Raw genomic sequence first — 16,149 nt, 5'->3', positions numbered from 1 at the left:
GTAGCAGGTCCACCCTTAGGGGAAGAGTTCTGGGAACGTCTACTAGCCATCGAAGTACCTCGGTAAGTTATTCTCTCGCGGGCCAGAGGGAAGCAACTAGTGTCAACTTTGTCCCATCGTGAGAGGCGAACTTCTGCAGTACCTTGTTGACAATCTAGAACGGAGGGAATGCATATAGATCTAGATGAGACTAATCTAGTAGAAAGGCATCTAAAAGAACCACTGCTGGGTCCGGGATAGGTGAGCAAAGTATTGAGAGCCTCTTGGACATCGAGGTTGCGAAGAGATCTATGGTTGGTTGGCCCCAGGTGACCCAAAGTCTCTTGCATACATCTTTGTGGAGGGTCCAATATGTTGGAATTATTGTCCCTTCCTACTGAGACAATCTGCTAAGACATTCAAGTTGCCTTGGAAGAAACTTGTTACTAGTGAAAAGTCTAGACCTGTTGAACAGGAGAGGAGGTCACTTGCGAACTCGCACCATGTCAGAGAGTAGGTCCCTCCTTGCTAGGAGATGAACATCAAAGCAGGGAGTTGTCCGGGTTCACCTCCACTACTTTGCCTTGAAGGAGAGACCTGAAGCTTTTCCAGGTCAGACGTACTGCCAGAAGCTTCTTGCAGTTAAAATGCATTGTCCTTTGACTCGAGTTCCATAATCCCGAGCATTCCCTACCGCCTAAGGTCGCACCCCAGCCTACGTCCGATGCGTCTGAGAAGAGAACGTGGTTGGGAGTCTGAACAGTCAGGGGAAGACCCTATAAAAGGTTGATAAAGTCCTTTCATCAAGTCAGACCAGACTTATCTTCCGGAAACCGGGATCGAGACCGCTTCTAGCGTCTTGTCCTTTTCCAGTGAAGAGCTAGATGAAACCGAAGAGGACGGAGGTGTAGTCTTCCAAGTGACACCAATTGAACCACGGATGACAGTGTCCTAACCAGACTCATCCACAGCCTGACAGGGCCGTGTTCCTTCTTCAGCATCTTCTGGATGGATAGCAGGGCTGGGGGTTGATCGTCTTGTTCAGCCATGTCCTCATCAGAGGGTTCCTCATCCGAAACTGATGAGGAAACAGCAACGGAGTGGGCAACGTCTGACTCGCTGAATCCGGTCGCACTGGTGGATGCGTGACGGAGCCGGACACAAGATCATGGTACTGCTGCACAGTCTGTGAACTGTCAACCATGGGGATGCGAGGAGGTACAGCGACAACCCGAAACTGTCTAGACTGTCTGGGTAGTGCAGACAACCCCTTATCGGGTTGCTGAGGTTGCCGCACTGCGTCACAACAAGTCACCTCTGCTGGTTGTTGAACGTCTTCCCAGTGACACACTGAACGTCCACAACCACCTCCGAGAGTAGCTTAACGTCAACGTGCGACTGGCAACCCACACTGGGTCGCACCGGTGGAGGAACCATCTCAACTGGCGGACGTGAGTAGGATACCTCAGCGTCAACAGGACGTACAACCAACCGGTAGGAAGGTCGTTGGCAAGAAGGTTCTTCTCCGTAAAAAAAAAAAAAAAAAAAAAAAAAAAAAACAAAGCTTGGACTGCATGTCTTGCAACAAAGCCCAAGGTCTATGGGAGCAGGTGTGGCAACAGACGGGGTTAGCGACTGAAGCGGAACCATTTACCCTCCCTGGAAGCATGTTATGCTTTAATTAAAGTCCATAGGAGGCTAAGCAGCTTAAGGCTCCTCTCCAAATGACAGAGTCCTCAAGGGAATATCAGAAGGAGGGAGAACAGCACTTTCTCATCTACAGGAACCATGTCCGAGAAAAGCTAGGTTATCTCAGTGAGGGTTTCACTGGTGCATAAGCAGCAGACCAGAAGGCAACGTTATGAAACTGCTTGACAGTCTGTGAACTGTCAAAAACTGAACTGTCAACCCCAACAGGTGCGTGAGGACATACAGCACTGGTGTATTAGTAGCACACCAGAAGGCAATGTCATGTAACTGTTAGACAGTCTGTGAGTTGGCAACAACCAAAGCTGTGTGGGGAAGCCTCAACTCCTGACTGACTAGTTTGCTGCGGGCGAGTGGCGGTAACCACAGTGTTGCTGAGGCTGACACACCGTGTCAAAACACGGCAGCTTGTGGTAGCTCATGCACGGCAACGGAGAGCTCCGTGTGTCTGTGGGAGTCAGCATGCGTCTGGCAGGGTCAACTGCGCATGGGTGGAGGAGCTCTCACAACAAGAGTGTGGGAGCAGGCAGCCATGCCGGGCGCACAACCGTGGCAGGCTGTAGGCCAACGGGTGCATCCTCAACCTTCTCCGCAGTCGGAGTGTGGGAGCTGGCAACAACAAAAGCGGAGTGCTGGTGCGTGGGAGGGACTGCCGTGGGTTGCGGAGCATGCCGCATTGTGGCAAAACACGGCAGCTTGACAGCACCTTCCCACTGCTGATGTGGTAGCTCACGCATGTCAACGGAGGGTGCAGCATGAACATGCGTCTGGCAGGGTCGACTGCGCATCGGTGGTGGAGCTCTCACAGGTGGAGTGTGGGAGCAGGCAGCCGCAGTATCTGCTGAGCGCACAACCGTGGCAGGTTGTAGGTTAACAGGTGCAGTGTCAACCTTCTCAGCACGATACTCCTGCATGAAGGAAGCAAGCTGAGACTGCATATCTGCAGCATGGACCACTAGGGTCTATAAAAGACGGCAACAAACGGAGCTACTGTCCGTTGTGACTGAGGGTCTAAAACAGCTGGTGCGGCAACAGACGGAGTTACTGCCTGTTGCGGTACCACCTTGCCTCTCTCGGAAGGTGTGCAGTCGTCGAAGACTGCAGCGAGTCCGAACTGACCCAGTGGCTACACCTAGGCCGTTGGACTTGCGCGGAAGGGACCGACTTGCACTTAAAAGCTGCAAGATTTGGTCCATGGTTTCTGCGAGAAACCTCTTCCGCAGACGAGGAATAAATGGGCTCTCTCGTCTTTGTGTGGGTGGGGTGATCACGTCGGCAACGTGTGTAGATACACCCGAAACCACGGAGGGAAACGTCTGTTCGTCGATCAAGACCTGTGGAACCCATAAGTCCTTCGACATTACTTCTCCCCTGGGCTTGGGAGCTTGTAAGAGGTATCGGACTAGGTGAACAACTGGCACGAACAGACGAACCCTCGAACGCAACACTGTAACACTTTGCGCATATCACTTTATCACTTGATTTTCTGTTTGCACTTATTTCACTGAACTCGAAACTTTAAGTGATTTGTACCTGAAACACGCAATCCTATCCTTCATTAAAAGGTAGTAATTGCGAAAACAGTTTTACAATGCAACAGAAAAACATAATGAAAGATAAAGAATTCAGTGGCTGGAAAAGAGACTAAACACTAGATCAAATAAACTACATTTAAAATCTCTCACCGCAAAAAGCCTGGGAACAAGAATAAAACTCTAGAAACGTTTTACCTTCTTCCCCTATAGCGACTAGGGAGAAGAGTAAAAAACGACGTTACCCGCTTGAACGAAACGTTTATTCTCCTCTCTCTCCCTCCGTCTCTATCTCTCTCTCTCTCTCTTGACTTAGAACCTGAGAGATGAGCCCAATTATATATCGTTAAAACATATTATTTGTTAAAGGAAAAAAACTGAAAGGTTTCACAAATAAAAAGTTCCTTTATTAGAATTAAAACCATTTAAGCTAAGAAAGAATGAACGAAACGCTAGAATCGGTTTACTCTTACTGCAACGTGAAACCGTGAAATACTCTCTCTCTATCGTAACGATAGAGCGCATGTTGAACGTTCTGAACGTCAACAACTGCGGAGACTAAACTAAACGTTAGTTCATCTTTGAAAACAGTACGAGACTATCAAAGAAATTCTTTCAAAAACATTAAAATTAAAAAAGTATAAATTCTTAAAAGGAAATACGATATGACGGGCTCAATGTTAATTAACTTCGGTTCCAAGTAAGGACCGCCTACTATTAGGAAAGGTCGCATATAAACAAACATAAAAATTAATTTTTTATAAGTTTATAATAAATGGAAAGTTAATCGAAGAGGCCTATAAATGGCGGAGAGATATAAAATAAATAGATCTATAACTTGTTAAGCAAAATTACCAAAAACCTAAACACACTTCCGTCTAAGGGAAGGGTCGGTCATTTAAAAGTGAAAGAGAGTCCATACTCTCTTCGTCACCAACACTTCCGTCTAAGGGAAGGGTCGGCCATTTAAAAGTGAAAGAGAGTCCATACTCTCTTCGTCACCATAATTAAATCTATCCAAAACGAGTTCAAGTTTTGAAATGAAGATAAAACCCCTGCATAGCGAAAGCTCAAAACTGGAATAGTGTACTTCACCAAAACGTTGTGAAAACAAATCCAGTTAGGGACGGCGTATTTAGTAGGTCTTGCCTGTGGCACGACAGAGGAAAAATTGAGTTCTTGTTGACAAGAAGTACTTGAGTACCTGCTCACAGATGGCGCTGTTGTGTACACCCCCACCTGTATAGCGATCGCTGGCGTATCCCGACCTTAGATTTCTGTCGGGCAACAGAGTTGACAGCTACATGATCATCGGGTAAGATTAATATTGAAAAACTAATCTTTAAATAAGATACACAAGTTAACACTTGTGGGAAACTATTTCACAATGAAGGATCCTGGAAGAATGAGACATTCAGCCAGAGAAGTTCCGTTGTGAAGGCAGGGAAACTGAGCAAAGGCCGGGTGCAAAGAAGCATGGGTGATTTAAGAACGTTGGGCTGCGAGCACCAATCCTAACCACGATGATGCTGCCAGGATCCGTGAAGAATTGAAACATTACCTTAAATATTTCATGGATCTCAAAATTTGGAATATTAAAACTGTGAAAACAGAGTTTTGACTGCACTGTACTTATGTCTGTTATGAAATGAATGGAATTTTTAGGAGGGCTGACTCTATGGTCGGTCTCTAAGGCATTGACCTGTCCCTTGTCTTTGCCACTCATGAGTAACCTTTAAAACCTTTCACTTAATTACTGTAGTAATCTTTTGTTGGAAAGTTTTGCCAGCAGGTAGCTGGTATGCCCAGTCTGTTTCTTCTGGACATTATCTAAAAGAAGTCTAGTTTGCTTATATGAATTTCTGAGTAACAGTCACAAAGAAGCTATGAAAACGAATGCCAGTGGATATCACGGTGCTAGAAAAGAAATGATGAGAGAAGTGTGGGTGGTGGTAGTAGGGGGGGGGGGCAGTAGCCGTAGTAGCAGGCAGTAGTCGGATGTAAAACGGCACCTCGTAGTATCGGGGGATATTGAGGAAGGAGAAGACTAATTGGTAAGGGACCTCTGGTAGTGGTTTTAACACGCCCCAGTTTCTATACCAACACCCTATAAGGGTGAGCGAGCTGGGTATATTCCTGGCATTCCATGCAACCTTTTCTCTGGTATATTTAGCAGTATTTATACCTTAGAAATGGCGCTATAAGGAGCATTTCACTGGGCGACACAGGTCCCTCGCCCAAAAAAAGATTTTTCCTTTGTCAAAATTCCTTTTCTGGGCAGCTGCAGGAGATGTATTCAAATAAAAGTATTTTATTTTAACTAAAATATTTCTAAAGTTTTGATTTAAGTTATAATAATTTACCTACATGAAATTTCATTGTAATAGATAATACTGTACATTATCAATATGCCTTTACTGCAGCAACAAGATGTTCCCAACATCTCCGGTACTTTGTCTGTCATACACAAAAATGAGGTAGGCTTACTACACACACACCTCCTCCATACATTGGCATTACCTACAAATCTAACACTTTCCTAAAACTATATGCAAGGGAGCAAAATACATGGGTCTGTGAGTGGAGCATTTATATGATTAAGGGGTCTGCATGAAACCTTTTTTTAAATGGCAAGGGCTGAATTAACAATTACTCTTACCTGATAATTGACAAAAGCAGCATCTTGACTCAGAAGATAATCAACAAGATCAATGCTATAACCTCCAGTACAAGCAGCATGAAGGGGAGTTTCTCCCCAAAGGTTTTCTTTCAGCAACAAGCTTGAGCCACCATAAGTTAACTGGGCCTTTGCACACTCTAGCCATCCTTGATAACAAGCCCTGTTGAGAAAAAAAATATAGTATTTGGGAAATAACAACAATGCACATCAGAAGCATAATGGCAAAAATGCATATGGAAATACCTTCACAAATTGAATTCTATGCCTTTAATAGACAATGCACAAAAATCCTTATCCATTTATTTTCTCAGAATAATATCAAAGTATTGTTGATTAAATAATTTACAGAACAAGCAGTATAACTTTTAAAACACTGTAATGTAAATCAAAAGCCTTGTAAATCAAATGATACTTACACATGCAATGGTGTGTCTAAATATACGTTAGTGACATGGACATCATTGCGGAATTGGGGCTGCAGCAATAAGTTAAGAATGTTCAAATGACCATTTCGAACACAACAGTGAAGTGCAGTGTTACCCTCTTCGTCTTGAACTTTTACTGTTTTGAATGAAAGAAAAGTAAAAAATTTTCTATCTATCATACAGTATTGCAATGAGACTTAATAAGAGTATACCAATGCTATCAATTACAGTACAGTATCTACTCAACGTATAATTTTCCATTGCTTTCACAAACTACCTTATAAAACATAAGAAGGTTGAAGATTCTTGTTTAAAGGCAGAAATTTGGATATTCATAGAAAAATACCTCAAAGCATCAGTTTAAAGAGATCTGGTATCCACCTGAGCAACTACTTAAACAATCTATTCTCCATCTACTACAGGACCCAAAATAGGTGACAAAATTAATGAATGTTTTTGGACCTCAGAGCCTGTCCCCACCACTGAGGAACATATCCGTTCTCTTTTCTTAATAACAACACACAGAAAGGCCGATACGGCCTAGGAAGTCCCTCTGAAACTATATATTATCAAAACAGGTCAGATAATTCCTAATTTCATTCAAATCCTTAAAGTTTGCAAATTTCTCTTCTGTGACACTTGAAATAACACCTACCATGCAATCTGCAAAGGACAGTATTTCAAGAAAATTTACTCTATAGTGAACCCACGTTTATCGCGGTAGATAGGTTCCAGTCGCGGCCGCGATAGGTGAAAATCCGCGAAGTAGTGACACCATATTTACCTATTTATTCAACATGTATATTCAGACTTTTAAAACCTTCCCTAGTACGTAGTACTGTTAACAAACTACCCTTTATAGTACAGAACACTTAATGCATGTACTACAGTACCCTAAACTAAAACAGGCACAAATATTAAAGGTGATATTATATCATGCATTTCCTAAACACGCTAAAAAGCACGATAAAAAATGGCAACCAATGTTTTGTTTACATTTATCTCTGATCATAATGAAGAAACAAACTGGAGGTAGAGCTTTGCTTATTACCCAGACATATTTCCCATACTTTTCCCTTAGAACTACATCACATCTTCCTACTTTAGATATATATATATATATATATATATATATATATATATATATATATATATATATATATATGTGTGTGTGTGTGTGTATATATATATATATTTATATGTATACACATATACATACCTACATATATACATAAATACATGCATACATATATATATATATATATTACTGTATATATATGGGTTATGGAAAAAATACGCGAAGTGGTGAATCCGCGATGGTCGAACCGCGAAGTAGCGAGGGTTCACTGTACCTACAAACAGCATTACTTTATTAAAAATACTTGCAAACCCTGCATTTAAAGATTTTCGTTAATTAAGTTCTGTGCACAAATAAATTTTTCGGTACAAACTCATTACTTTGGAAATTATTGCCCTCCTTTGTACCCTGTAATCCTCTTGTAAGCAGTTCTGACTATGGAACAGGTGAAAAGGTTTATATTTGGAGCTAGCACATGCAGCAACTTGCAGGTAGTAACAGAGTTGCTATTTCTTGATTTCTTTTCAGATTTTGAGTGTGTGCAGATTTTCTCAAATGAAAAAAACAGCCTCTGTTCAAACACTGGGTTTTCTCATAAATGATATAAACTATTTACCCATTAAGTTAACATTTCTCTTTGTAAATAGACATCCAGTTTTTTATTTCGTCTATGAAATTGTAGTCTACTTACCACTTTTTTCTCATAAGGGATATACAGTTTTCTGTGGAAGCATATGTCCTTTCATGCTTTGCTTCAAATCAGTGTGTGCAAATTATTAACAATCCAGTAATACCAAAATAAGTAAGAACACATACCTCTGGCTCCTTTTTTTAGCAGCATCTGCATAATTCTGTAATAACCCCATGTAGCTGCTAAATGAAGAGGTCTGTCGCCCACTGACCCTGAAATATTCACATCTACACCACGTGACAACAAATACTCCACAACCTAGGGGATAGAAAATCTAAATTAAGCATGATAAAATTTTTGTTTTATAAACACAAAACTTGATTTTTTTTTCTTTTTTACTATTGCTAATGGCTGTTAGTAACCTTATAACTTTCTTCCAAGGTAAGCATATCCACTGGTATAAATAGCCATGTGAGGTAAATTTGCACTACAGATGTAAGATATAGAGGACAAAGAAGGCAAAACTACCAGATGATATACCTACAGATGTTATTTCATATTTCAAACAGACCTATAATGGTGTTCAGTGTGGAAGAGGGGAACAGAGACAGAGATGAACCTCTTTTTTTTCCTATTGAAATGTGAAATGTACCTAGGACGAACAATAATGTGGAAGGTTTTAATAGTGCTACAAGAGCGTCGCTAACAAGTATCAATCCAAATTTGTGGGTACTTTGCTCTTCAATCTATAAAGAGGAGGCTCTTACTCAAATTAAAATTATAACCTGTTAAGCGTTATCAACATAATAATACGGTTACCAAAATCTACTCGGTACCACCTTCAACGGGATATTACGTTCATAATTTTAAATGGGAGTTTCAAGTCATCAGTCCCATAATAATACGTTCACTCAAAGTAATTATAGGAATACCATTTGACAACACTCAGCATATGTAGGCTGCAAATGGAAACTTATATGGTGTCAGGCAACTTTTCTTCTGAAGGACGCTTGACGTTAGACAACTGGTACTGTCTGGTAACTCTGATTTCCTTTCAGTGCACTTTAGGCATTTATGCAGAGAGGGTGATTTGTTTTGCTTCTTTCACAATGAGCGGCCTACATAAGAGGCGTATTTCTCTAGATGAAATAAATGAAATACTAGATGAGGAGTCTAATAATGATAACAAAAGTATAATGATGCAAAGAGGTATCGTATAATATTTTTCATTTCGTATCATACAGCCTTTTGAAATATATAGTCGTATTAATTGTTTTTTTATTCCATTATCTACTTAATATTCCTATATATAACTATAAATCCAAATTATAAGCATAAAAATTAATTTTAACTTTGAAAAACTATTATTAGTGAAATGACTGCTAACGGTAAAAAAAAGCAGGACAGTACATTAACAGCAAGGTGGTCCAGGAGGGGAGGGGGGTACACTTAACAAGTTAGGGCGAGGAGACGCTGCTCAGAAAAAAAATACAAGTCTATAAATGAAAGATTGATAAAACTAGTCAAAATTTTATGAACTGCCATGCATTATAGTACTTTCAAAAGATATAACATATAACTTGCATAGTTGAATAACATTTTATGTTGTTTCCGTTTATATTATTATCTGATATACGTTGAATTAAGAACCGATTACAAACAACCAATTAAAATGCATTAAAATTTATAAATATAATTCTGTTTTTTATATTTTCAACAGATTCAAAGATTAAAAAATGTTTTTGACATTATCTGTGTTTCTATTTCCCATATTACATTACTTTATAAAGGATAAATGTCAATTCAATCTCTATTTTATGATTAAACATACAGGAAAGAAATGTTTCATGATATAATAATAAATAAGTAAAAGAAGTAACATTTATAAAATAAATTTTTTGTGGGTGGAATTTTATATGGGGGAAATATTTCTGGGTGGAATTTTCTTTGAGGAATTTTTGTAAGTGGAATTTATATGACGCCCTTCTAACAGGCTGATTGCTAAACTAAATCTAAACAAATAAATCATGCAATAGGATACATTATCAATCAAACATACCGATTCATTCCCAAAGAGGCAAGCTATGTGCAGAGGTGAAAAAGAGACAGCATCTCTTGCTTCTATGTTGGCACCTCGTTGAGCTAAAGCTTGGGTGACTTCCAAATGGCCAGCTAAACATGATATGTGGAGCGCCGTTAAACTTCCAGCTCCAGTGTGATCCAAATGATTGCACTTATCAAGAAAAAGGCGGACCAAGTCAACGTCACCCTACAAAAAGGGATTTTAAGTATCATTTAACAAACCATACTCCTGGAAGAAAAATAAAATTGTTCATATTTTACATGCAGTTCTAAAAAATATTGAAACTAAAAATTATTACAGTCATTACCAATATAATTTCTTGTTTATACCATAATCCCTTCATTTGAATAATTAAAATTACTAAAACACTTCTTTGAATACTGTATAGTAATAAAAATTATTAAAACACTTCATTTGAATACTGTACAGTAATCAAAATGATTAAAACTTCCTTTTATTAATCAAGATTAAAACAATCAAAATTCACAATAATGATCTCTAACAATCACACATTTGAGAAACATGCACTTGGTGGGCTGTGCTATATGATAGGGATGAATGGAAAATCATTATGCAAAACATTAAGGCACTGCCATAGTATAAGAAAGATATCTTACTCTTGGTTGTACTTTAGTTAACATCTAGTGATCATAAGAGTGAATACCTGCGTTACGCCAATTTTGATAATGTACGGAGTCCTCTTCTACAAACTCTGAATGACTGAATGTGCTGTGCATTGCTAATAAATCAGGGTTTGATTAGTACAAAACATTTCTATAATTCTTGAATTTACTTTAGCTTTTACTTAAATCTCTTTTTACATGATTTTATATCTTGAGGAGTCTGATGATCACTTAGCACAATCATTTTAATATAAATCAGAAATATTGTAGTTTAATAAAGGAGTGCTCTCTTTACAAGTGGCCATGATGGAATGCAACTTAATGGTAGAGCCAAAGTTGACGACATTCATAACACACAAAATGGATATGTGTGTGAAAAAAAACAAAGCACAATGTATAAGTATTCAAGCTACAAACTCTGTCCAAAAAGTTAAAAAACTACAGCACTCTTGAAATAAAGAATGCAGAGCTTCACACTAAATGCACTGACAATAAACCAAATTTCACATCAGCATCTCAAAAAAGTGGAAGATGCAGATTTCAAACAATAATGTCTTCAACATATCAATTATAAGATAACCATTTCAGCCCCAGCCCTCACCAAAGGATTTGCCACTTGAGCACCAGGCCCAATTTTTGAACATTTTACTCAACTCATCTTTGCACAATAACTATACAAGATAAGATTTTACACCATTTATTTTTACGCATAGCTGACTAAATTTCCTTTCCATTGATATATAAGGTTACATACTATATTTGGTAAAATGATATTTTAATTATAAAATAAATTTTTGAATATACTTACCTGGTGAATATATAATAGCTGCAACTCTGTTGCTCGACAGACACATACAGTAAAAACTCGCCAGCGATCGCTATACAGGTTGCGGGTGTGCCCACCAGCGCCAACTGTCGGCCAGATACCACTATCGATGTAAACAAAGACTCAATTTCTTCTCATCCCACTGCGTCTCTATTGGGGAGGAAGGGAGGGTCATTTAATTTATATATTCACCGGGTAAGTATATTCAAAAATTTATTTTATAATTAAAATATCATTTTTAAATATTTAACTTAGCCGGTGAATATATAATAGCTGATTCACACCCAAGGAGGTGGGTAGAGACCAGTTAAATATGTTTACATCGTATAAGCTAAGAGTTTTTTATTTCATTTTGACAGTTATCAATATAACAAAACCAAAATAAATAGGTACCTGGTAAGGAAGTCGACTTAGACGATTACTCTGCCTTGTAAGTACGTCTTCCTTACGGAGCCCAGCGATCCTCTTAGGATGCTGACAGACCCCCAGGAGCTGAAGTATCAAGGGCTGCAACCCATACAACAGGACCTCATCAAACCCCTAATCTGGGCGCTCTCAAGAAATGACTTTGACCACCCGCCAAATCAACCAGGATGCGAAAGGCTTCTTAGCCTTCCGGACAACCCATAAAAACAACATTAAAACATTTCAAGAGACAGATTAAAAGGATATGGAATTAGGGAATTGTAGTGGTTGAGCCCTCACCCACTACTGCACTCGATGCTACGAATGGTCCCAGTGTGTAGCAGTTCTCGTAAAGAGACTGGACATCTTTCAAGTAAAATGACGCGAACACTGACTTGCTTCTCCAATAGGTTGCGTCCATGATACTTTGCAGAGATCTATTTTGCTTAAAGGCCACGGAAGTTGCTACAGCTCTAACCTCGTGCGTCTTAACCTTAAGCAAAGATCGGTCTTCCTCACTTAAGTGTGAATGAGCTTCTCGTATTAACAATCTGATAAAGTATGACAAAGCATTCTTTGACATGGGCAAGGATGGTTTCTTAACCGAACACCATAAAGCTTCAGATTGGCCTCGTAAAGGTTTAGTACGAGCTAAGTAGAACTTAAGAGCTCTAATAGGGCATAAGACTCTTTCTAGTTCATTGCCTACGATCTCCGATAAGCTGGGAATATCGAAAGATTTAGGCCAAGGACGAGAAGGTAGCTCATTTTTGGCTAGAAAACCAAGTTGCAGAGAACAAGTAGCTTTTTCTGACGAAAATCCGATGTTCTTGCTGAAGGCATGAAGCTCACTGACTCTTTTAGCCGAGGCCAAGCATACCAGGAAAAGAGTCTTAAGAGTGAGATCTTTCAGGGAGGCTGACTGTAAAGGCTCAAACCTGTCTGACATGAGGAATCTTAGGACCACGTCTAAATTCCACCCAGGAGTAGCCAAACGACGCTCCTTAGTGGTCTCGAAAGACTTAAGGAGGTCTTGCAGATCTTTATTGTTGGAAAGATCTAAGCCTCTATGCCGGAAGACCGAAGCCAACATGCTTCTGTAGCCCTTGATAGTGGGAGCTGAAAGGGATCGTCCTTTTCTCAGGTATAAGAGAAAATCAGCTATTTGGGCTACAGAGGTACTGGTCGAGGATACGGAAACTGACTTGCACCAGTCTCGGAAGACTTCCCACTTCGATTGGTAGACTCTAATGGTAGACGCTCTCCTTGCTCTAGCAATCGCACTGGCTGCCTCCTTCGAAAAGCCTCTAGCTCTCGAGAGTCTTTCGATAGTCTGAAGGCAGTCAGACGAAGAGCGTGGAGGCTTTGGTGTACCTTCTTTACGTGTGGCTGACGTAGAAGGTCTACTCTTAGAGGAAGACTTCTGGGAACGTCTACTAACCATCGAAGTACCTCGGTGAACCATTCTCTCGCGGGCCAGAGGGGAGCAACTAACGTCAACCTTGTCCCTTCGTGAGAGGCGAATTTCTGCAGTACCTTGTTGACAATCTTGAATGGTGGGAATGCGTAAAGATCTAGATGTGACCAATCTAGGAGGAAGGCATCTATATGTATTGCTGCTGGGTCCGGGACTGGAGAGCAATAGATTGGAAGCCTCTTGGTCAGCGAGGTTGCAAAGAGATCTATGGTGGGTTGACCCCAAGTCGCCCAAAGTCTCTTGCACACATCCTTGTGGAGGGTCCATTCGGTTGGAATTACTTGACCTTTCCGACTGAGACAATCTGCTAGGACGTTCAAGTCGCCCTGGATGAACCTCGTTACTAGGGAGATGCCTCGATCTTTTGACCAGATGAGCAGGTCCCTTGCGATCTCGTACAACGTCAGTGAGTGGGTACCTCCCTGTTTGGAAATGTGCGCCAAGGCCGTGGTGTTGTCCGAGTTTACTTCCACCACTTTGCCTCGAAGGAGATACTCGAAGCTTATCAAGGCCAGATGAACCGCCAAAAGCTCCTTGCTGTTGATATGCATGCTCCTCTGACTCGAGTTCCACAGACCTGAGCATTCCCGACCGTCCAGCGTCGCGCCCCAGCCCAAGTCCGATGCGTCCGAGAAGAGAACGTGGTTGGGTATCTGAACTGCCAGGGGAAGACCCTCTCATAGGCTGATATTGTCCTTCCACCAAGTCAGACAAGACTTTTATCTTTTCGGAAATCGGGATCGAGACCGCCTCTAGCGTCTTGTCCTTTTTCCAGTGAAAAGCCAGATGGAATTGAAGAGGACGGAGGTGTAGCCTTCCTAGTGAGACAAATTGCTCCAGGGATGACAGCGTCCCTACCAGACTCATCCACAGCCTGACTGAGCAGCGTTCTTTCTTCAGCATCTTCTGGATGGAGAGCAGGGCTTGATCTATTCTGGGGGCCGACGGAAAAGCCCGAAAAGCTTGACTGTGAATCTCCATCCCTAAATACAGAATAGTTTGGGATGGGACCAGCTGCGACTTTTCCAAATTGACTAGGAGTCCCAATTCCTTGGTCAGATCTAGAGTCCAATTGAGATCCTTCAGACAGCGACGACTGGAAGAGGCTCTGAGAAGCCAGTCGTCCAAATATAGGGAGGCTCGGATGTCCGATAAGTGGAGGAATTTCGCCACATTCCTCATAAGCCTCGTAAACACGAGAGGAGCTGTGCTTAGGCCCGAAACTGGTACACCACATCTTCGAAGACGAATCTCAGAAAGGGTTGGGAGTCTGAGTGAATGGGGATGTGGAAGTAGGCGTCCCTTAGGTCTAGCGAGACCATCCAGTCTTCCTTTCTGACCGCTGCTAAGACTGACTTTGTGGTCTCCATGGTAAACTTCGTCTTTGTGACAAAGACATTCAGAGCACTGACGTCTAGCACCGGTCTCCAACCTCCTGTCTTCTTTGATACTAGGAAGAGACGGTTGTAAAACCTCGGTGATTGAAGATCCGAGACTTTGACAACCGCTCCCTTCTCTAGCAAAAGAGACACTTCCAGTTTCAGGGCTAGTCTCTTTTCTTCCTCTCTGTACCTGGGAGAGAGATCGATGGGGGACGTCGCTAGAGGGGGTTTGCGTACAAAAGGGATTTTGTACCCCTCTCTGAGCAACCTCACAGATTGTTGATCTGCGCCTCTCTTCTCCCAGGCTTGCCAGAAGTTCTTGAGTCTGGCTCCTACTGCTGTCTGAAGTTGCGGGCAGTCAGACTCTGCCCTTAGAGGACTTGGATCCTTTCCTCTTCCCTCGCTTCCCTTCGGCACGAGCACCTCCCCTTCTGGAGGCTCTGCCACGAAAGGGCGGGATAAACCGAGACGCTGGAGTGTCTATCCTAGGTCTAGCAGACAATGTAGGCAAAGGGGGAGCTTTGCGAGCCGAGGACGCAACTAGATCGTGGGTGTCCTTCTGCACTAAAGACAAGGCAATTTCCTTAACCAAGACTTCAGGAAACAGGCACTTGGACAAGGGCGCAAAGAGTAGCTCAGATCTTTGGCATGGCGTCACTCCAGCAGACAGGAAAGAACATAGAGACTCTCGTTTCTTCAGGACTCCGGACGTGAATGAAGCGGCAAGTTCGTTGGACCCATCACGGACGGCCTTGTCCATGCAGGACATAATGAGTAAGGAAACATCCTTATCAGCAGAAGAGATTTTCCTACTCAGGGCTCCTAAACACCAGTCTAGGAAGTTAAAGACTTCGAACGCCCTAAATATACCTTTAAGAAGGTGGTCCAGGTCCGATGATGACCAACAAATCTTCGAGCGTCTCATGGCAAGGCGGCGGGGAGAGTCTACAAGACTTGAGAAGTCGCCCTGGGCAGAGGCAGGAACTCCCAAGCCGAGAACTTCTCCCGTGGCATACCAGACGCTCGATCTAGATGAGAGTTTAGATGGGGGGAAGGCAAAAGCTGTCTTCCCTAAACTCTTCTTGGTCTCTAACCAATCGCCCAACAGCCGCAAAGCTCTCTTGGATGAGCGAGAGAGAATGAGTTTAGTAAAGGCAGGCACGGTAGCAGGAACGCCTAAGACAAACTCCGACGGCGGCGAACGAGGAGCCACAGAAACAAAGTGGTCAGGGAACAACTCCTTAAACACAGCCATGACTTTTCTAAAGTCCAAGGATGGTTGAACTGCTTTAGGCTCATCAAGTTCTGAAGGTTGATCCTC

The 16,149-nt window shown here is 41.8% G+C and overlaps 1 protein-coding gene across 3 annotated transcripts in view; it reads right to left on the bottom strand.

Moving 5' to 3' along the window:
* The window catches only part of LOC137640269 (serine/threonine-protein kinase TNNI3K-like), a 152,800-nt gene that overhangs the window by 30,101 nt on the left and 106,550 nt on the right, over positions 1 to 16,149 (bottom strand). For all 3 annotated transcript variants that reach the window (XM_068372865.1, XM_068372866.1, XM_068372867.1), the window contains 4 exons: positions 10,092 to 10,301; positions 8,218 to 8,350; positions 6,315 to 6,459; positions 5,878 to 6,058 (listed from right to left, as the gene is read on the bottom strand). In XM_068372865.1, the coding sequence (XP_068228966.1) occupies positions 5,878 to 6,058; positions 6,315 to 6,459; positions 8,218 to 8,350; positions 10,092 to 10,301 (669 nt within the window). The remainder of the gene's footprint in view (positions 1 to 5,877; positions 6,059 to 6,314; positions 6,460 to 8,217; positions 8,351 to 10,091; positions 10,302 to 16,149) is intronic.

Source organism: Palaemon carinicauda, chromosome 4, assembly GCF_036898095.1.
Source record: "Palaemon carinicauda isolate YSFRI2023 chromosome 4, ASM3689809v2, whole genome shotgun sequence".
Classification (NCBI taxonomy): Eukaryota; Metazoa; Arthropoda; class Malacostraca; order Decapoda; family Palaemonidae; genus Palaemon; species Palaemon carinicauda.
The sequence above is the reverse complement of the archived record's forward strand: the minus strand, read 5'-3'. Positions and strand labels throughout refer to the sequence as shown.